At 40.4% G+C, this 23078-nt stretch overlaps 1 protein-coding gene and 1 pseudogene across 6 annotated transcripts in view; one reads left to right on the top strand and one right to left on the bottom strand.

Moving 5' to 3' along the window:
- The window catches only part of ABCB1 (ATP binding cassette subfamily B member 1), a 120803-nt gene extending 117521 nt beyond the window's left edge, over nucleotides 1-3282 (bottom strand). For 3 of the 6 annotated variants that reach the window (XR_010842272.1, XM_067042687.1, XM_059074150.2), the window contains exons 1-2: nucleotides 3119-3282; nucleotides 2484-2557 (exon numbers count right to left, since the gene is read on the bottom strand). Coding sequence is in view for 5 of the 6 variants with exons in the window: in XM_067042687.1 (XP_066898788.1) it covers nucleotides 2484-2551 (68 nt within the window). In the remaining variant the exon portion in view is untranslated. Of the gene's footprint in view, nucleotides 1-2483; nucleotides 2590-3114 lie in introns of all 6 variants that reach the window. The other 3 variants (XM_067042690.1, XM_067042688.1, XM_067042689.1) reach the window with 3 other exon arrangements.
- Nucleotides 3283-8327: 5045 nt separating this feature from the next.
- Nucleotides 8328-9142, top strand: LOC131762543 (small ribosomal subunit protein uS5 pseudogene; annotated as a pseudogene).
- Nucleotides 9143-23078: the final 13936 nt, after the last annotated feature.

Genomic DNA, 23078 nt, shown 5'->3' with positions numbered 1-23078 from the left:
ATGGGAAATACCTTCCACTCTTTGTAATCTATTTTCTTTTTGTTTATTTGGGAATTTTTTATTATGCAAATTTTCAAATAAACCAAAAAAATCCAAAGAACAGTAATAAGACTACCCATAAAAAATTCACCTAGATTCAACAACTGTGAACATTTTGACCATATTTTCTTTATCTGCATAACAAAATATATAACTGTTAAAATTTTGCTGAACTATTTGAAAGTAAGCTGCAAACATCATGGCACTTCACATGTTTTCCTACTATTATCACATATAATAAAATTAACAGCAATTTGATATCATCTAATATCCAATCCACATCCAAAATTTCCAAGAATGTTTTCTATAGGTTTTTCCTTTTTTGGAACTGATGTAATAAAGGCTCACACATCACATTTGGTGGTTTTGTCTCTTTAGTCTCTCTTTTAAATCTAGAAGTTCTCCTCACCACCTACCCCTGCCAAACATTGACTTTTTATAGGAACAAAAACAGATGTCTTATAAAATGTCCCACATCTTGGATATGTCTGTTTCAAACTTAGTCCAAATTGAGACGTGCAGTAAGTATGAAATACCCAGATTTGAGGACTTAGTATGAAAAAGGGAATGTAAACTCTCTTGTTAATAATTCTGATTACATGAAGAAATGATAATATTTTGTATATACTTGGATCCCTAAAATATATTTTCAAAGTTAATTTCACCTGTTTCTTCTAACTTTTTAAATGTTGCTATTAGAAACTTAATAATTACAAATGTGGTTCACATTATATTTCTATTGGACAGCATTAGTCTGGAAGCTTGATTGGATTCACTGAATGATTTGCAAACATACTTCGTGGTGGTGCCGTGTCACTAAAGTCTATTCCACCATGAGCCGGGCCAGGTCTGATCACTTGGTTAAGGTTCCTAATCGCAAAATCTCTCCAGTGGAAAACCACACTTTCCTTTTTCCAATTAAGAACTGTGGCTAATTCTTAGATTCAGCCTTTCTCTGAGTGCTTTAGGATCCATTAACAATCCTTGCCCGAATCAATTATAACAATGCAGGTTTCAATATGATAGCTGGCATTTTTCTGTAAAGAAGTTTTTTTTTTCTCTCTCTCTCTACTTGTCTCACCCTTAGTTTTCCTCCTCCTCCTCTCAGAATTTTATTAAGAATTCACTTATTCAGTATTTCACAATCAAGTACAGTCATTATTCTTTTTGACGCTCAAACTGTCCCAGATTCGGCCAGTGGAAGCCCCTTCAAGCCAGCTCCTGTGTCCTTTTTGACAACTGCCCTGAACTCCACTAACTGTCTTCAGGTACCACAAAGCTACTCCAGGCTCAGGCTCAATTGGTATTAGCCCTTTCTCTATGGGGCTCAGATTCCTTTTTTGTAATGAACAATATTGAGAAACCAAGATCTGACACTAAGTGTGCAATTTGCCACTATCCTTTCAGTGGACAGAAACTGAACTATTAAAAAAAATCATGGGGCTTCCCTGGTGGCGCAGTGGTTGAGAGTCCGCCTGCCGATGCAGGGGACACGGGTTCGTGCCCTGGTCCGGGAGGATCCCACATGCCGCGGAGCGACTGGGCCCGTGAGCCATGGCCGCTAGGCCTGCGCGTCCGGAGCCTGTGCTCCGCAACGGGAGAGGCCACAGCAGTGAGAGGCCCGCATACCAAAAAAAAAAAAAAAAAAAAAAAAAAAAAAAAAAAAAAATCATGAAATCACACTGAAGTTTCTAATTCAAATTTAACATTGTTTTTAAAAAGCTTATTTCATGACATTTGTATTTCTCTTTTCTTACACTGAAAAGCTTGGTTTCTAATAATATTAATATATTTACTAAGTTGTTTTATTTTACAATTTATTACTAACAAAAAGCTTATTGAGCAAAATTTTAAATTTCATGTACAGACACTGCACTGTGATCAAAATCCACTTAAGATAGTTATTTTACCTATGTGGTTACAGTACCAACTCTATATATAATCAGGATAATTTCACACCATTCTAGTAACTTCTTTGGTAGTACACTCCTCTCACAATTTCTTCTACAAGGGTCAGCTATTCATTGCCTTAAAATTTAAAAAAAATGCTTAAATGCAGTTGTGGCCTCCTGTCCCATCTGCCATGCCACAAACATGCAATGTTTATGTAATTGTTTTACCAGAAGGAACAAAGGACCACCACAAAGCAGAACACAAGGAGCACATAGTTCAGGCTAGTCGGCGACCAACATCACTTGTAAAGCAGAAGGTTATAAAACACCGAAAAGAAAATGAGCACTGGCCTGTATAGGACCAGAAAGCTGAGGTAGAAGCTCACCATGCAAACGCTGTGCTCAACTCAGCCAGCGAACTTCTGCAACTGTTTGCATTTAAGATAAACATCATCATCATCATCAGCTGATCATTTATTTCAGAGCTGGAAGCTAGAAACAAATTTCCCAAATCTCTCAAGCCATGTAAAGTTTGAAAATGAAACAGACTACCTTTTCTTGTCCTTTTTCAAGAAGTTCTCCCCACCTGCTCTTCCACTGCTGCCTTCTTCAAGATCCATCGCGACCTGAGAAGAAACCACAGCGGATCAGCCAAACGCTAGATCCGCAGAAGGCAGAGGTGAGGCTGAACTTGAGTCCCGCGCGAGGATCGGAAGGGCGGAGCCCTCGCCCTGATACTCCAGCCGCTCGTAGGCTCGATGGTCCCCTCAGAAACTTGCCTCCGCGCCCAGCATCCAGCCTCCGCAGGCGAGCAGAGTTGAAGGGGTGCGGCGCGGCCCGGACTTCGCCCGCCTCCACTGCGGCTCTGACTCCCGGTGGTTCGCCTCGCCGTCCACCAGCCCGCGGGCTCAGGGCCCAGCTTCCGACACCGCGCTGGTTCTGCGGGCCCAGGGCAGCACACTCCAGGACGCGTGGCTAGCACCGAAAACTAGGGGCAGGGGTGCCCCAGGAGCTCCCCGACTGAGAATAAGTCTCACCTCACTTGGTCCCCTTGGACTTGCCAAGTGGAACCTCCCCCTCCCTCTCCTCCGAAGCCCTCTTCCCACAGGGACCAAGCTCAGGAAATTGGAGAGCGCACCCTTCTCGCGAACCGTCTCCCTCTAGTCCCCAGCCTTGCGCTTACCTACCTCGGGCTTTCTCTTGGAACGTCCACTAAGACGTGAATCTTGGAAGAAGAGATTCAGACTCCAGCGGAAAGTCGCGGCGGACGCTCCGCCGCCGAGCCTAGAGGACCCGCTGCTCGAATGCGCCTGGGTTTCCCGTGGCGAAGGGAGCGAGGAGGGAGCGCGCAGACCACACCCCGGTGCTCCGCTCCCCAGCCAATCAGCAGGACCGCTCGGGACCGCTTGATTGAACGCAGATTGTTCCACAAGTTACGAAACAGATTGGAATTGCCTGAGAAATGTCGTCGCTTCTGTTGCCCCTCAGCAAAAGGACGAGTAGAGGAACGCTTATCAGCTGACTCATCAAGGACTTGCACATTTATAGGGTTCTGTCTGTACGAGTCCAAACAAGTCTCCATATCCACCAAAGTATGTGTAGATAGATAGATATAAATGTGAATATACAATTCGCTCCTTGTGGCTCGAGTAGATACTACTGCCCATTCTGTAGTTAGAACGAGTTAAAATTCCCTTCCAAGCAGTACCTTTAAAAAGGCCAGGTGAAATTTTTCTGCAGGTCTTTCTTTAGTATGTTAGACAGTTTCTAAGGTGTATCTGTTTATTTGAAGAGAAATAGAAAGAAGTAGGAAGATTTTTTTAAAAAAACATATAAGTCGAAACGGACATTTCAGGGTGGAAATGTAATTAAAAGAATGTAATATTTTCGGCTTGTAGCCATCAGGGGAATGCCCATGTTTTTCTCAAGGCGTTTTAAAACTCTTATATTTTAATTCGGATTCTTAAAGTATCGTGTATTTTAGCATATTACGTTAGTGGTGATTTAATTCCATATTTACTGTTACCATTTACAGTTTTTTCTGGTCCTCTTTTCCTCAAGTTGTTGAAAAGTAAGTGCAATCTTCACAATTCAAATTCATAAAGCAGCGTTAACTCACATCGGAGCTTTTCATACTTATCAACCAGGGGAAATGGATGTTGTAACCTTTGGTCTGCGGTCTCCAAGTTACAGGAGTTACTCTCAGATCGCTGCAAAAGTGTAAAAGAAGAAAATCCTTTTATTTTTTACTGCATAGTGTATTTTCCGTACTTTAAGTAACTCATACTTCAAAGCCATAATTTTCTTTCCATCCTTTATTCCAGATTTTCCTTGCCTTGATTTTTTTTCTTAGCTATGCGATAAGGTTTCTTTCTTTACAAACTGTTAATTACACCCTCTAACAAGCCACTCATTTTCTCTGTGTTCTAATTGTATATATGTGTGTACAGCATTGGCCCAACTATTTAAAGGCGTAACACCAACCCTGTGTTCCACCTGGGGCAAATGTATGAAGAGTTCCTCTTTTTCCCATGTGTTTTTGTTTTGTTTTGTTTTTGCGGTATGCGGGCCTCTCACTGCTGTAGCTCCTGCCGTTGCGGAGCACAGGCTCCGGACGCACAGGCTCAGCGGCCATGCCTCACGAGCCCAGCCGCTCCGCGGCATGTGGGATCCTCACGGACCGGGGCACGAACCTGCGTCTCCCGCATCGGCAGGCGGACTCTCAACCACTGCACCACCAGGGAAGCCCTTCCCATGTGTTTTTAATCTGATTCATGCCTCTGCTCTTTGTTTCCAGTTGTTTTACCTTGTCCCACCTTTAGTTTATGTGATCTTGTTATATATTTTGTACCCTTGAAAATAAATCCCCCCTAAATCCTCCCTAAAACAATGCAGGATTTTTTTTTAAATTCAAGTATAGTTGATTTACAATGTTGTGTTAGTTTCAAATGCACAGAAAATGATTCCATTACAGTTACATATATATACTCTTTTTCAGATTCTTTTCCATTATAGGTTCTTACAAGATGTAGGATATACCTCCCTGTGCTATACACTAGGTCTTCATTGTTTATTTTATATATAACAGTGTGTATATGTTAATTCCAAACTCCTAGTTTATCTCTCCCCCTTCCCCTTTGATAACCATAAGTTTGTTCTCTATGTCTGTGAGTCTATTTCTGTTTTGTAAATAAGTTCATTTGTATCATTTTTTTAGATTCCACATAAAACTGATATGACATTTGTCTTTGTCTGACTTACTTCACTTAGTATGATAATCCCTAAGTCCATCCATGTTGCTGCAAATGGCATTATTTCATTCTTTTTTATGGCTAACAGGATTTTTTAAAAGTATTACATATATTATGCTGATTGCACTATTTCTACAGGCTTGAATTTCAAGTGAAAATTTCTATCAAGGACATACATAGTTTAAGGATCATAATAGCCCAGAGAATTTTTAGTAAAGCTCTGTTTTTCTACTATATATATATATGTTATGTATATATTTTAGTTGCTTTGCTCCACCGACATGAAGATATGGACATAAAACACAATGGACCTGAAACAGTGGACAGTTCTAGCTACTCTCAAGCCACAGGCCTTGACTTTAAAGACTTTGACTCCTGTCTCACTTTACTACCAGCCAATCCTGGTAATATCAAACAGCTGGACTAGGCACTTCCTCTATGAGTCTCATTAATTTCCCGTGAAACCGCTTAGAAAGCAGCCCCTTTGCAAGTCTTGACTCACACACCTTCATACAAGCAGCTGTTTTTCCTTTTTGAAGTGTGCTTCCCCATAATTCTGTACCTTCCTGCCCTCCACTGGCAAGTAGTCCTTTCACCAACTTGTCTGTACTACTCTCCCAACACTCAAGATTTGCATCCCTTCAGCGGTCTATTCTGTACATACCTGTGGGAATAATAATAACTAACGTTAAGTAAGCACTGGCCATGTACTAGGAACTATCCCAAGCACTTGAAAGAGATTAACTCATTTAATCCCCACAATTATCCTCTGACGTATGTACTACTATTGGTACTAACATTTTACAGTGAAAGAAACTGAGGTTGACATTGTGTGCCCAGAGTCACACAATTGGTAAGCAGCTGACCCAGGACTTGAAAGCAGTTCAGCTCCCAGCCCTCATAAATACACTCTTAACCACTCGTACACCATGGTACACTGCTATAGTACACTCTCATACACCGCCTTTTCAAGCCTCCCACCCCACCCTGTGAAACATTTGTATCTTATGACTCCGTCTTAGAAATCCTGCAATGGCTCCTTAATACAAACTGTATCATATCTGAGTTTCCCTTTGGCTTTTTGTTTTGTTTTGTTTTTTGCGGTACGCGGGCCTCACCGTTGTGGCCTCTCCCGTTGCGGAGCACAGGCTCCGGACGCCCAGGCTCAGCGGCCATGGCTCACGGGCCCAGCCGCTCAGCGGCATGTGGGATCTTCGCGGACCGGGGCACGAACCCGTGTTCCCTGCATCGGCAGGCGGACTCTCAACCACTGCGCCACCAGGGAAGCCCTTCCCCTTGGCTTTTAAGGACTGTAGCACAGTCTCTTATATATCTTCATTCACCTCACTTCCTTACACTGCCTCCCTTGCCCCCAACACATCCATGGGTGTTCACTCCATTTCAGCCCAACTCACCTCTCAGATGATTTGCTCTTTCTTTCACTCTGTGCTTTTCCACATGTAAATCTTTAAATTAATTTACAGCAATTTTCTTTTTTGGTACCTGACTCCACAAACAACCCAGACTTACATTCGAGTACTACTTCTGCTGTTTTTGCTGTGTAAGGTTGAACAGGTTACTTAACTTTCCAGTCCCTGAGTTGCCTCTTTGGTGAAAAGAAAATAGTAGTGGTACTTCATAGAGTTATTGCAAGATTAAGTGATTTGTGTATTTAAAAGACTTGTTCAGTGCCTGAAACATGTTAAACACCCAACAATTGCTATATATTAGTAATAAAATCCCCTTCTCAGTCTATTTTTGCCCTTCCTTGCCATTCTTTAGACCACATGTATGTAGCTACATTTATTTATTCCCTGTTACTTTCAAAGGAGCAAAAGAGGGGAAAAAACAGTACCTAAATAATAAAGAAAATGAGTGAATACAGTATCATTTCACACCTTTATTGCCACTTTCCCCAGCATCTGTCACCACAAATATTGCAATAACTTCAAAATTGGTCTCTATTTCTACCTTTACCCCTATTTTTTTCATCTCCCGTGTGCTATTTATTCAGAAGAAAGAGGAAAATGTGCTCCATAAAAACAAAGATGTAAATCGAGGAAAAGAAACTCAAGAAATCCAAAAAATGCACAATTCTATACCTTTACCCTCTTTAACAGTCCCTCTCCACCTTCCCCTCCCCAGGGTCTATTGTTAAGAGTAGGTCAAGTCATGGTTTCCCCTCTCACTGAGAGTAAAATCCAAAGTACTTCCTATAGCTTATAAGTCCCTCCAAGACCTGGCCCCCTCTCACCTCTGACCTCATCTCCTATTACTCTTTCCTGGGTTATTCACTTCCAGTCTTATCAGCCTTCTGTTCTTTGATCATCCAAGCATGCTTCTTCCTCCGGGCGTTGTAGTAGTTCTAAGTACTCCCAAGCCACAGTCCTTGACTTTAAGGACTTTGGCTCCTATCTCACATTACTGCCAGCCACTTCTGGTAATAAAGAGCTGGAGTAGACACTTACTCTTTGAGCCTCATTAATTTCCAGTGAAACCCCTTAGAAAGCAGCCCCTTTGTGTGTCTTGACTCCCTTAAATTAGCTGTACCATAAGACTCATTTCTTCATTTTTTCAGGTCTTTACTCAAATGTCAAGCTATTTTGTTTGCAGAACCTAGAAACAGTGTCTGGCACATAGTAAATGCTCAGTAAACATGTTTTAAGGGAATAGAAAAAAATGAATGAGCAGGTTGACTCAGAAAAACGTGGACTAAGTATAAAATTATATAAAGGCTTTTGGGTCTTATTTTTATGCTGCTTAAATTTTTAAAAATTATTTATGCTTATACTTACTGGGATATTTCCTCATAATTCTGGGCCTCAGTTCAGTCAATATTTGTTCCACAAACATTTACTGAGTGCCTGCCAAAAGCCAAAAACTGTGCTAAATTGTAGTGACAGATGGTGTAGACATTATATTCTGCCTTCAGGGAGATTGTAGATTATTTTATTTATACAAGTTCTTCTGGCCCAGATAGACTGGGATTGTGTGTTTTATTGTTTGTACTGCAGTTCATGTAGTGCTATTCCTGTGGCAGAGATATCATAAATACCATAGTCAGGCTAGTTGCCTTATTTTCTTTGAAACTGTTTGCCATCCAAAGTAGCATTGACCTCGCTCTTCTCCTCCTTAAAAACAGCAGATGGTGGATGAAGCCAGTGCTGGGGAAGGGCCCGGAGGTGGGGGCGAGGGGGCCTGGAATGGGAGGCCGCGGTAGCTTCCGAGGAGGCCGCGGAGCTTGCAGAGGCAAGGCGGAGGACAAGGAGTGGTTCCCTGTCACCAAGCTGGGCCGCCTGGTCAAGGACATGAAGATCAAGTCCCTAGAGGAGATCTATCTCCTCTCTCTGCCCAGCAAGGACGCTGAGATCATTGATTTTTTCCTGGAGGGCATGCCTCAAGGATGAGGCTTGAAGATTATTCCTGGCAAAAGCAGACCCGTGCTGGCCAGAAGACCAGGTTCAAGGCATTTGACGCCACTGGGGATTACAACGGACATGTTGGTTTGGGTGTCAAGTGCTCTAAGGAGTTAGCCACTGCCATCCGTGGGGTCATCATTTTGGCCAAGCTCTGCATCGTCCCCATGCAGCCAGGCTACTGGGGGAACAAGATTGGCAAGTCCCATACCGTCCCTTGCAAGGTGACTGGCCACTGTTGCTGTGTGCTGGTGTGCTTCATCCCTGCCCCCAGGGGCACTGACATCGTCTCAGCCCCTGTGCCCAAGAAGCTACTGATGATGGCCGGAATTGATGACAGCTACACCTCTGCCAGGGGCTGCACCACCACCCTGGGCAACTTTTTAATACCATTTCCAAGACCTACAGTTATCTCACTCCTGATCTCTGGAGAGAGATGGTGTTTACCAAGTCTCCGTATCAGGAATTCACTGACCATCTTGTAAAGACCCACACCAGAATTTCCGTGCAGAGGACCCAGGCTCCAGCTATAGCCACCACATAGTTTTTTTTGTTTGTTTGTTTGTTTGTTTGTTTTGTGGTATGCGGGCCTCTCACTGTTGTGGCCTCTCCCGTTGCGGAGCACAGGCTCCGGACGCGCAGGCTCAGCAGCCATGGCTCACGGGCCCAGCCGCTCCGCGGCATGTGGGATCTTCCCGGACCGGGGCACGAACCCGTATCCCCTGCATCGGCAGGCGGATTCTCAACCACTGCGCCACCAGGGAAGCCCGACCACATAGTTTTATATGAGAAGTATAAAGTGAATGAAGCCAGAAAAAAAAAAAAAATAACCTCTTCTGAAGCATACCTTTTTACCCTACGTCAAGCAAAACAATATGCAAAGATCTACCAAACAGCTCAACCTTTTTTTATTGAGATATAATTGATACACATCATGTATTAATTTCAGGTGTACAACATAATGATTCAATATTTGTATATATAGTGAAATGATCACCACAATTAGTTAACGTCTGTCACTATATTTAGTTACAGAGTTTTTTTTTCTTGTGATAAGAACTTTTAGGCTTTACTCTCTTAGTAACTTTCAAATATGCAATACAGTATTATTAACAATAGTCAACATGCTGTACATTACATCTTCATGACTTATTTATTTTATAACTGAAAATTTGGATCTTTTGACTCCCTTCACCCATTTTTTTCCACTCCCACCCCCCTGCCTCTGGTTACCACCAATCTACTCTCTATCTATGAGCTTGTTTTTTTGTTTGTTTTTAAGATTCCACATATAAGTGAGATCATCCAGTGTTTGTCTTTCTCTGTCTGACTTAGTTCACTTAGCATACTGCCCTCAAGGTCATCCATGTTGGCAAAAATGACAAGATTTCATTCTTTCTTATGGCTGAGTAATATTGAGTTGTATATATATATACATACCACACTTTCTTTATCTATTCATCCATCAATGGACACTTAGGTTGTTTCCATATCTTGGCTAGTGTAAATAATGCTGCAACGAACATGGGCGTGTATATATCTTTCTGAGTCAGTGTTTTTGGTTTCTTCAGGTAAATACCCAGGAATGGAATTGCTGGGACCATATGGTAGTTCTATTTTTAATCTTTTAAGGAACCACTATACTGTTTTCCATAATGATGGCACCAATTTACATTCTAACCAGTAGTACACAATGGTTCCCTTTTTTCCACATCCTCACTAACATTTCCAGACAATTCAATTTTAAATGTAAAGTGTATTTGCCATATAAGTCCCATAAATGGTGAGTTTCTCTCAGTGAGTTGAAATATTAGATGTTAGATGTGGAACCACCAGTATTTTAGCTACTTTCATTAGTTCTCTTTATCTTACAGCCCATTAAACTACTCACAAATGAATCTTAATTCCAATTCCTTGCTTTTTAATTTCTGTAAATGTGTTAATAAGTATTTTTATTTCTTTAATGTAGAATTTTCAGAAGTTTTAAATTCCGCCATTAATAGAAAATCCATTACATGTGTTTCTATCAATCAACCAGTATTGACTAAAAATGTATTCTGAAGAATGTAAAGGCTCTCTGGTTGTATATTTAGATGAACATTTATATCCTAGCTCCCTTAAACCTTCATTATCTTTTCAAGCCACTCACATTTTATCTATTATGCTTTCACCTACTTTTCCTTCTTCTCCTAAGAAGAGAATTTTTAATTCTTCAGGAGGTTCTTCTTCCCATGACTCTTTTGTTGTAAATCCTGTGTTTTTCTTTCCCTGGTCTCTCCAATAATTCATTTCCCCTATTTCTCCACCTCTTCTATTTAGCCAATCTGAGTCTGAAATCAAGGTTCACTAGTCTATAAAAAAGAATGCAAATTAATGTTGATGAACTCCACTGACCTGAGCCGGAGAAAGAATACACCTGAAGTTTCAGTACAAAGAGCAAGACAATGACAGCTGTGGCAACAAGAATCAAGGATCCACACACTCTCCACCCATTTATGTGTAATTAACTTCATGTACAAAGGATGTATGACTATCTTAATGACAGGGGACATTGAATGATTGTACCTGAACTCACACTGGATTACATCAGATTGTTTCTATGCATGCATGCACTTAAAACAGAAGTTCTTAATGTGAGTATATTGCTAAGGAAGTTATTTCTCCTGACCTTGTTTAACCAATGGTTGCAACAGGCTTAACTTGGGTGAAATGGTGATCAGAAGATAACGAATTGACTCAATTTAAAACCAAGTGACTGGACTTCCCTGGTGGTGCAGTGGTTAAGAATCCGCCTGCCAATGCAGGGGACACGGGTTCGAGCTCTGGTCCCGGAATGTCCCACATGCCGCGGAGTAAGTAAGACCCTGCGGCACAACTACTGAGCCTGCACTCTAGAGCCCGCTCGCCACAACTATAGAAACCTGGCATGCAGCAACGAAAACCCAATGAAGACAAATATAAAAATAAAATAAAATAAATAAATTTAAAACTAAGTGATTTAGCCATGTATCAAGTCAATGACAAATAGAAGCCTGAATTTTACTCCTCTGAGAACCCTTCTCTGTCTATAGTAACCAGAAGTGATTTTTACCCACCCCCATTCTACGGCTAATTATCTATACCTCTCATTTGGTATTCATTACTACTGTTTTATATGATTAGGCATTTCTTTTTATATTTTAATAGCACAGCAACTTACACAAATAAAGATTCAACACATACTTGTTGAGACCAGTAAGTGTTGAGTGTCTGATGTCAGAGACAGCTTTATAGAAATCAGACCAGTGGGTCAATGGCTTAAGTTGGTGCTTTGAAAATTCTATAGCCTTTATCAGCCTCTAGTGGCATCCTTAAAACTCCATTAGTGAATCATCCCTCTGTGTCTTCTATTAAAATAAACCTCCCTTAATAGCACAAGAAGATTTTTTAAATGAATTGCAGAATTAATGGGAGAGAGGACACGACAGTAAGATCAAGGGAAAGATGAGAATCAAGTGAAGCTCAGGAGGCTTCGAATTCTAACTGCATCACTTGTTGACTGACTGGCTTTGGACAGGTTACTCAAACCTTGATTTGTGCGTTGTTAAAATGGAGACAATAGCAGAAGACATCTAAGGTTTTTGTAAGAAGTAAACTGGGTAAGACTTGAAAAGTGTTTGGTATTGAGTAAGTAGTATTAGTACTCAGATAGCCTAATAAAGATGATAAATGGAATAAAACAGGAATAAAAACTAACAACTTGAGAGTAAAAGTGTAATGTCTGAAAAGGGCTAGTGATGGACATTGAGAGTAAATAATGATATGGAAATAATTATAAATAATTGTTTGAAATAAAGCTAGAAAAACAAAAATTATCTTGAATAAATTCAGATTTAAAGGCGACAGTTAACCAAATAGCTCTTCATTGTAAATATCACAATGGATCAATACTCTTAATATTTAAAGAGTTCATATAAGTGTATAAGAATATTCAAAAGCCCAAATAGAACTGGGCAAAATACACAAATAGGCAATTCACACACAGAAAGGCAATAATACTTCGGTGAACAAAGTACTTTGGTGAACAAAGTAGGACATAGTTAAATGTTCACACTAACTACAAAGAAATTCAAATTAAAACAGCAAAGATATTTTGAAAAATGAGATTATCAAGTGTTCACACAAGTGAAGTAAAATAGGTTGGAAATGAAAATTACTAAAATGAATAAGGAAATAATGTGGCAATATATACTCTAAATGTTTGACTCAATTCAATTTTAGGAAATCTGTTCTAAATAAATAATCCAGGGACGTCCCTGGTGGTCCAGTGGTAAAGAATCTGCCTTCCAATGCATGGCATGCAGGTTTGATCCCTGGTCAGGGAACTAAGATCCCACATGCAGCAGGGGAGCTAAGGCCACACACCACAACTACTGAGCCTGCGCACCTCAATGAGAGACCCCATGCTCCACAACTACAGAGCCCACGTGCCCTGGAGCCCATGCACCACAACTAGAGAGAGAAAACCCTCACACCAAAACTAGAGAGAAGCCCAAGTAGACCACATGCCATAACAAAAAGATCCCACATGCCTCAACAAATATCCCATGTGCCACAACTAAGATGCTATGCAACCCAAAAAAATAAATAAAAAGGAAAATAAATATATATTGAAAGAAAAAATAAAGTGTAGTGTCAAGTTTAAAAAAAAATCCAAAGTACAGGAAAAATATCAGGCACAAAGATGTTAATTGCTACTTTATTTGATAACAGTGAAAAATGATAAGTAACCTAGGTACTTAGCCACATGTGAATGGCTGAGCAAATTATGATGCATTCACTTAAAGAAAATATGATATAAAATGTACAGCTAGCATCATACTCGACAGTAAAAAGCTGAAAGCATTTCCTCTAGGATCAGAAACAAGACAAGGATGCCCACTCTTGCCACTTTTATTCAACATCGTTTTGGAGAGAAGCAATAGTTTTGGAGGAATCAGAGAAGAAAAAGAAATAAAAAGAATCCAAATTGGAAAGGAAGAAGTAAAAGTGTCACTGTTTTCAGATGACATGATACTATACATATGAAATCCTAAAGATGCCACCAGAAAACTCCTAAAGCTCATCAATGGATTCAGTAAAGTTGTAAGATACAAAATTAATATACAGAAATCTGCTGGATTTCTATATACTAACAATGAACTATCAGAAAGAGAAATTACAGAAACAATCCCATTTACCATCACATCAAAAAGAATAAAATACCTAGGAACAAACCTACCTAAGAAGATAAAAGACTTGTACTCAGAAAACTATAAGATACTGATGAAAGAAATTGAAGATGACACAAAGAGATGGAAAGATATACCACGTTCTTTGTTTGGAAGAATCAATATTGTTAAAATCACCATACTACTCAAGGCAATCTACAGATTCAATGCAATCCCTATGAAAATACCAATGGCATTTTTCATGGAACTAGAACAAACAATTTAAAAAATTGTATGAAAACACAAAAGACCCCGAATAGCCAAAACAATCTTGAGAAAGAAGAAAAGAGCTGGAGGAATCACGCTCCCTGACTTCAGAGTATGCTACAAAGCTACAGTAATCGAAACAATGTGGTACTGGCACAAAAACAGACACATAGATCAATGGAACAGGATAGAGAGCCCAGAAAGAAACACATGTACTTATGGTCAATTAGTCTATGACAAAGGAGGCAAGAATATACAATGGAGAAAAGACAGTCCCTTCAACAAGTGGTCTGGGAAAACTGAACAGCCACATGTAAAAGAATGAAATTAGAACATTCTCTAACACCATATACAAAAATAAACTCAAAATGGATTAAAAACCTAAATGTAAGACTGGATACTATAAAACTCCTAGAGGAAAAGAGCAGCAGAACACTCTGACATAAATCTCAGCAATATTTTTGGATTCATCTCCTAAAGTATAGGAAATAAAAACAAAATAAACAAATGGGACCTAATTAAACTCAAAAGCTTTTGCACAGCAAAGGAAACCATTGAGAAAACAAAAGACAACCTACTGAATGGGAGAAAATATTTGCAAATGATATGACCAATAAGAGGGTAATATTCAACATTTATAAACATCTCATACAACTCAATATCAAAAAACAAGCAACCCAATTTAAAAATGGACAGAAGAACTGAATAGACATTCTTCCAAAGAGGAAATGCAGATGGCCAACAGGCACATGAGAAAGATGCTTAACATTGCTAATCATCAGGAAACGCGAATCAAAACCACAGTGAGATATCACCTCACACATACCAGAATGGCTACCATGAAAAAGAACATAAATAACAAAAGTTACTGAGAATGTGGAGAAAAGGGAACCCTTGTACACCATTGGTGGGAACGTAAATTGGTGCAGCCACTGTGGAAAACAATATGGAGGTTTCTCAAAAAACTAAAAATAGAACTATTGGTACCGTAGGACCCAGAAATTTCACTCCTGGATATATAGCAAAAAAACAAAAAACACTAATTCTAAAAGGTATATGTACCCCAATGTTCATAGCAGCATTATTTACAATTGTCAAGATATGAAACCAACCTAAGTGTCCATCAACAGATAAATGGATAAAGAAAATATGGTATATATATACAATGGAATACTACTCAGCCAAAAATAAAAATGAAAATTTGCCATGTGCAGCAAAATGGATGGATTTGGAGGGCATTATGCTAAGTGAAATAAGTCAGACAGAGAAAGACATGTACTGTATATCACTTATATGTGGAATCTAAAAATACAGCAAACTAGTGAATATAACAAAAGAAGAAGCAAACTTACAGATACAGAGAACAAACTAGTGGTTACCAGTGAGGAGAGGGAAAGTAGGAGGGGCGGTGTAGGGGATTAAGAGGTACAAACTATTAGGTATAGAATAAGGTACAAGAATATATTGTACAGCACACGGAATATAGCCAATTTTTTTTTTTTTTTTTGCGGCACACAGGCCTCTCACTGTTGTGGCCTCTCCCGTTGCAGAGCACAGGCTCCGGACGCTCAGGCTCAGGCTCAGCGGCCATAGTTCACGGGCCTAGCGGCTCTGCAGCAAGTGGGATCCTCCCGGACCAGGGCACGAACCGATGTCTCCTGCATCAGCAGGCGGACTCTCAACCACTGCGCCACCAGGGAAGCCTGCCAATTTTTACTTTTTTTTTTTTTTTTTTTTGCGGTACGCGGGCCTCTCACTGCTGTGGCCTCTCCCGTTGCGGAGCGCAGGCTCCGGACGCGCAGGCTCAGCGGCCACGGCTCACGGTCCCAGCTGCTCCGCGGCATGTGGGATCTTCCCGGACCGGGGCACGAACCCGTGTCCCCTGCATTGGCAGGCGGACTCTCAACCACTGCGCCACCAGGGAAGCCCGAAGCCTGCCAATTTTTATAATTACTGTAAATGGAGTATAATCTTTAAAAATTGTGAATCACTATATTGTACACATTCAACTTATATAATATTGTACAGCAACTATACTTCAATAAAAATAATTTAAAAAAGAAAAAAAATGTACCTTCAAAAATTTGCAATAACATTGGAAAGTACCTATGTTAATATGCAAAGAAAATGGCAGGGGAAAATTGTGACAGCATGATATTAATTATGTAAAAGAAGTGAATTGATGTAATATTGGAAAAACATACCTCAAAAGGTGAAGAATGGTTGTTTCATAGTGATGAAAGTTATGTCAGTTTTTTTCTTTAAACTTTTCAGTATTTTACAAATTTCTATACTAAAAGTGTATTATTTTTACAATGAAAAAAGTGGTATTTTGTGCAAAGCATGGAGATGGGAATAAAGAAGAGGTTCCAGGACCCTGGCTATTGTTATCCATCTTTCAGGGGGGGTTGCTGTTTATTAAGGAGAAAACAGCCACATTTAGTGAAGGGCAAAATTAACTGGCTAAAACAAGTAACATGGAGAACTCCCAGTATTCTACATTTCTTCAAAAATTTCTATTTCTGAAAATTCCTTTAATGTTTTTAAAGAAAGAGAGAAAGGGGCAAGGGAGAAAGATAAAGGTGAAAATGGAGAGATATTTATTTAAGTGGTAAGAAAACATATTGTAGACTGAAATAACTGGATTCTAGCTTTGGTTTTGCCATCCACTCTATGTAACATGGCTACATTTTATCTAATTGCTGCTTCACTATCAACATCAAGTCATGGAGAAGATCAAAGACCTAGAGTTACTTTTCCCAACTAACCACCATATACCTTGACCTGAGGAAGGTAATAAGGAGGAAAGACGATTTAGGGACTTAATTGTCATTCCCCCCTGAAGAGTGGAGCTCCATGAGGGTAGAAGTCTTGTGTCTTTTTTTTTTAATTGAAGTATAGTTGATTTACAATGTGTTAATTTCTGCTGTACAGCAAAGTCCCTCAGTTATACACATACAGACCTTCTTTTTTATATATATTCTTTTCCATTATGGCTTATCACAGGATATTGAATATTTGTTTTATGCCATACAGCTACTGCCTAGTACAAAGCACAGCACAGATAGTAGGTACTCAATTTCTGTCTGTTGAATGGACTTAGAGAAATCCCCATTAACAGCATTATTTGACTTTTTTTATTTTTTGGTTTTCGGTTTGTCTTTTAAAAAATTTTTGGCCGCACTGAGCAGCATGTGGGATCCTAATTCCCCAACCAGGGATCGAACCTGTGCCCCCAGCAATGGAAGCACTGAGTCCCAGCCACTGGAATGCCAGGGAAGTCCCTATTTGACATTTTAAAACATATCCAAACAAATAAAGATAGACTTAACTGGAACAACTATCTATTTCTTGAGTCTTCTTTTCTTTACTTAAAATTTGTATTGAGCACTGTGTGGCCGGGGCTTTGCTAGATGCTGGTGATGGAAAAGGGAAGGAGCACAGAGTCCCTCAAGTTGTGTACGTGTGTTTCCAGGGGTGAAATTTATTGGCATAATTTTAGTATACACGACGGATGCTTTGTTTTTGTTTTTTACAAACAAAACGGAACTTTTACATTGAAAATGACCACTATCCTCTTCAAAGTAGGTACCCAAGGAGACTATGAACCAATTTCAATGATGCCTGCCAAGAAATAACATTGTTTGAACTTTTGGGGAGATTTGTCTTCAGATTCTACTGGCATATGCTTTGAATGTCCTCAATAGTAGCAAATATTGTCTTATGCTGATAAATTTAAGTTTTAGAACAGGTCATTTGACACTGGACAATGTATGTATTCTTACTGCAACGGAAATTCCTCATTTTTAAAATTAGACAGTGAATGTAGAGCAGTTAGCTTAGTACCTATATGTCTAAGTTCAGAATGTTTACTTCTGTTATGCTCATTATTAGTAGGCCAATAGGTGACTTCCTTGAGAGAAGTTTCAGCTAAAAATGAAATATGGCTATAAAGTAACGAGCCCAATTTTCTTGTATGCTTAGCAAATTTGTTCTGAAGATTATTCCTAAAGGGAAATCCCTTCAATGTTCAGTGCTTATTTGGTTGAATTACTCCTAGTATATATCCATTTAATCATTCTCTTACTCTATAGCCAAAGCTTTTGCCCTCAGACATCAGTGCTGAGGAATTCCTAACACAATAATAATGTTACCTTAAATGGTTTTTGAACTTGCAGAGTTCATAAAAAATGTCATTTCTTTTATAGTTTTTTAATTACTTTATGATTCATTGACTTTGAACTTGCGTGATCTTAAATGAACTCTCTCCTGGGAACAAGGTCAAATCAGTTCAACAAGCTGATGTTCACTCACTTATTTTTTCAAAAAGGTTTTGTATTATTTCAAAAGATAAATCTACTTAAAATATACTTCCACATGGAAGGAACATGGTGCTAATAGACTGATGGTAGTTGGTTAGATCTGATTTTGCAACTGTAACTTAAGTTAGGAAATGTTTCATTTCACATTTGTATTGAAAATTCACTCGTGCATCCATTCAACAATATTAACTGAGCACCTTCTGTATGTCATGTGGTATTATATGTGCTTGGCATCCATCCAGGAACAACAACAAAATCCCTTCCCAGGTAAAACTTACATTTGGTGGAGGGGTAGACAGATCAACAAAAGCATAGAAAATGAGTGACTTAGTATGTTAAAAGGTGGATGCTTTGGAGGAAAACAGAGCAGAGGAAGGAGACTGTGCCAGTCAGGGAAAGATTAGAATTTTAAATAGGATGACCTCACGTGACCGAGACAGGATGAAGCTGAGGAAGGTTTTCAGTGATGAAGTTAAGATCTTGGGAATCTTTGAATATGAATGCTTTTAAAATTATTTCTATAAAATAGGTTCTACTGTAGGGTAATTTTCACACTCCAGTGTTTCTTTCTAGACTCATGCATGTTTAGGCTTATAAGAGAATTTAGAGGTCATCTTATGCAGGTCTTTTATTACACTGAGTCTCTGAAATGTTAAGGAACTGGACTGAAGTCCGTATACTCAGAACAACATAGGTTTTCTGACACTGACTTTGCTGTTCTTTCTATCATACTGAAAGGGAATTCTAACGGTGAGGATTCAGACTGGCTAGTGTGGGATACATGTTAGTGGGACAGGTGCAATCAGACTCTAGCTGTTTTACTTCAGCTTTGTGTGAAGTTTCTTCCACTTTGATTTTATTTTTGTCCTTGACCAGATATGTTATCAACCAGGGTTCTTGCCCTCCTTAATCAATAGAAACTGATAAGAGGCCCGTCAAGAAATTCAAGCAGGGACTTCCCTGGTAGTTCAGTGGTAAACAATCCACCTCTTACAAGGCAGGGGATGTGGGTTCGATCCTTGATCAGGGAACTAAGATCCCACACGCTGAGGGGCAACTAAGCCCACGCGCCACAACTACTGAGCTCATGCGCACATCGAGAGAGCCCACGTGCCACAAACCACAGAGCCCACGTGCCCTGGAGCCTGCGCGCCACAACTAGAGAGAGAAAAAAACTGCGCGTCATAACTAGAGAGAAGCCCACACACCAAAACGAAGAGCCCAAGTGCACAAAAAAAAAAACAGAAAAAAAAGAAAGAAATTCAGGAGGGGCTTTATTGGAGCTCATGATGCAACAGAGGGGAGTGAAAACAAGTAACAGCTTCCCTTGCTTGCTTGCTTGCTCCCTGAGGTGGGGGGAGTTTATTCCTTACATGGGGTGAGGGTAGGGATGGGTCCAGGGGTGGGCCAGAGGGGTGGCTTAGGTAGTTTGCCCACCCCTTTGGTGGCTCTGTATGCAGGGGGCATGCATAGTACCCTGCTTTTGCTTCCTACCCTTCAGAAGTGGCAGATGGGTTTTTGGTCTCTTTGTATCATGTTGTCTGTAATTTACCCCAACTGCACATGCACGCAGTTATTTTTAGTCCCTTATAGTTTCTTAGTATTTTGTTACTCAAGAAGATGTTTGTCCAGGTGCAAACACTGCAGCAAAGTGTCCCAGGTCCCAGGTCTCAGCCTGTCTCAGATAGACTTGCCTGTTTTAATCATCATTTTTCAGGACCCAGGAGAAGACCTATAGGTTCTAGAGTACACTTTTTTGTTTGTGTGTTTATTTATTTTGGCTGCTTTGGGTCTTCAATGCTGTGTGTGGGCTTTCTCTAGTTGCATCGAGCGAGGGCCACTCTCCGTTGCAGTGCATGGGCTTCTCATTGTGGTGGCTTCTCTTATTGCGCAGCACGGGCTCTAGGTGTGTGGGCTTCTGTAGTTGGGGCTCGTGGGCTTCAGCAGTTGTGGCTCGTGGGCTCTAGAGTTCAGGCTCAGAAGTTGTGGCGCACAGGTTTAGCTGCTCCGCGACATATGGGATCTTCCCAGACCAGGGATCAAACCCATCTCCCCTGCATTGACAGGCAGATTCTTAACCACTGAGCCACCAGAGAAGTCCTCACTCTATCTATTTGCCTTAGTACTGTCTGAAGTCCAATTATCTGGGATTCTAAAGCTGGCCGACTGAGACCCAGGGTTTATTTTACTGTGCATACTTAAAAATGCATGAAAGAAATATTGCTCATTACAAGTTGCATGTTTGTTGTAATTCATAATTAAATTATCTATTAAAATACCTTAAATGATATTAACATTTCTAATATTATTAGAAAATGTGGACATAATGTTAAGCACACTAGTGTAAAAGAAATTGTAAAACTTGTAATTTATCGCATAACCTTTCCTTGAGACACTGATGAATTCTGATTCTTATCTTTTAGGTGGTTTCACTTGTTTTAGTCCTTCCTAGTGAGAAATTCTGTAATTCTGCCAAACATTTGACTGTATTTTCTCTGTTGCTTGACATAGCATGCCATGACCTTGTAGCTATTGTGTGGTTTTTTTTTTTTTTTTTTTTTTTGGTGGGTACGCGGGCCTCTCACTGCTGTGGCCTCTCCCGTTGCGGAGCACAGGCTCCGGACGCGCAGGCTCAGCAGCCATGGCTCACGGGCCCAGCCGCTCCGCGGCATGTGGGATCTTCCCGGACTGGGTCACGAACCCGTGTCCCCTGCATCGGCAGGCAGACTCTCAACCACTGCGCCACCAGGCAAGCCCCTATTGGGTTGCTTTTAATTGCCATCATACTGCAGTGTTCTTTTCCGGGAACTGGAAATTTAATTTGCAATTAATATTCTGCTATCACCTCTAGCTTTGTTCCTTTTATTTTACTATGCATTACAGTCAAATAGTGCTCACCCAAGCCAAGCATATTATCCTATTACCATTTCATCACAGGTCAAAGGCAAACCTTCTTGCTATCCTAAGTCCAGTTTTTCTCACTCTTCATCATTTTTGTTAGTCTTAAAGACAATAAATTCTAAGGATCATGCTTTAGAATTGCTCCCTGGGTGGCTCAATTCATCTCACATTGAGCCCTGAACTGATCCTGTCCCCAGATTGGCTTCTCTTTCAGATGGGCATATGAGTACCCAGCACCACCATTTACTTTGTATCAGAAACTTGGGGAGAGGGGAGGAGTCAACGTTGTCACACACACACACACACACACACACACACACACACACACACACACACACACACCGTCTCCCTTACTTTCTATGTCAGAATTGAATCCATTTTCTTCTCAACAGTGATAATAGCCTTGTCCAAACCATTATAACCACTGTACTCTCTTACTTGGGCTACTATGAAAGCTTCCTACCTAGTTTCTCCATATCCATTCTAGAACATTTCTAATTCACTCTCCATACAACTGCCAAAGTAACTCATAAAAATGCACATATGGGACTTCCCTGGTGGTGCAGTGGTTAAGAATCCACCTGCCAATTCAGGGGACACGGGGTCGATCCCTGGTCTGGGAAGATCCCACATGCCGCGGAGCAACTAAGCCCGTGTGCCACAACTACTGAGCCTGCCCTCTAGAACCCATGAGCCACAACTACTGAGCCCATGTGCCACAACTACTGAAGCCCGCATGTCTAGAGCCTGTGCTCCGCAGCAAGAGAAGCCGCCCAAATGAGAAACCTGTGCACTGCAATGAAGAGTAGACCCGGCTAGCCGCAACTAGAGAAAGCCCGTGCACAACTGCAATTTTTGCTCCTTACAAAATGTGTCTTTCCCATTGAGATATAAGCTCTATAAGGGGAGGCCATTTCTGCTTTGTTCTTCTGTTTCCCAGCAAATGAAGCATAGTGAGCACTCAGTAAATATTTACTGAATGAAGGAATGACTAAATTAATATCATTGCTCATCCCCTTGCTTTTTCTCTCATTATATTGGGCACTTCTCTTTTTGAATCATCATTCCACATTTGCAGAACAAGACTGCAAGATCTTAGCTGGAAAGCATCACTACGTTCATTTGACATTCTCAAAAAGATTCCTTCAAAGATAAGAAAACTAAGACTCAATGAAGTTAAAAGATTCCCATCTTTCTGAGACTATGAAGAAAATAGTGCATTAATATATATATATATATATATATATATATTTTTTTTTTTTGCGGTACGCGGGCCTCTCACTGTTGTGGCCTCTCCTGTTGCGGAGCACAGGCTCCGGACGCGCAGGCTCAGCGGCCATGGCTCACGGGCCCAGCCGCTCCGCGGCATGTGGGATCTTCCCGGACCGGGGCACGAACCCGTTTCCCCTGCATCAGCAGGCGGACTCTTAACCACTGCACCACCAGGGAAGCCCCGTTCTATATAGATTTGAGTCTCAGTTTTGTGTACATGTTGCAAATAAAAACCAGGACATTTTTATTTTATTTATTTATAAATAAAATAATTATACACGAAAGAATAATTTTTGATTTATGACTCTTTGTATATAAAAATGTTACAAAGCGGGAATTTCCTGGCAGTTCAGTGGTTATGAGTTGACACTTTCTCTGCCATGGCCTGGGTTCAATCCCTGGTGGGAGAACTAAGATCCTGCAAGCCATGTGGCGTGGCCAAAAAAAAAAAAGTTACAAAAGTACAAATTAATCATGTTTAGTTACGCATAGAGCAAAACACCTTTACCGAAGAGAAAGGTTTGGAAAT

The sequence above is a fragment of the Kogia breviceps genome, chromosome 9 (genome assembly GCF_026419965.1).
Source record: "Kogia breviceps isolate mKogBre1 chromosome 9, mKogBre1 haplotype 1, whole genome shotgun sequence".
NCBI lineage: Eukaryota > Metazoa > Chordata > Mammalia > Artiodactyla > Physeteridae > Kogia > Kogia breviceps.
This window is presented reverse-complemented; position numbering and strand designations above follow the sequence as displayed.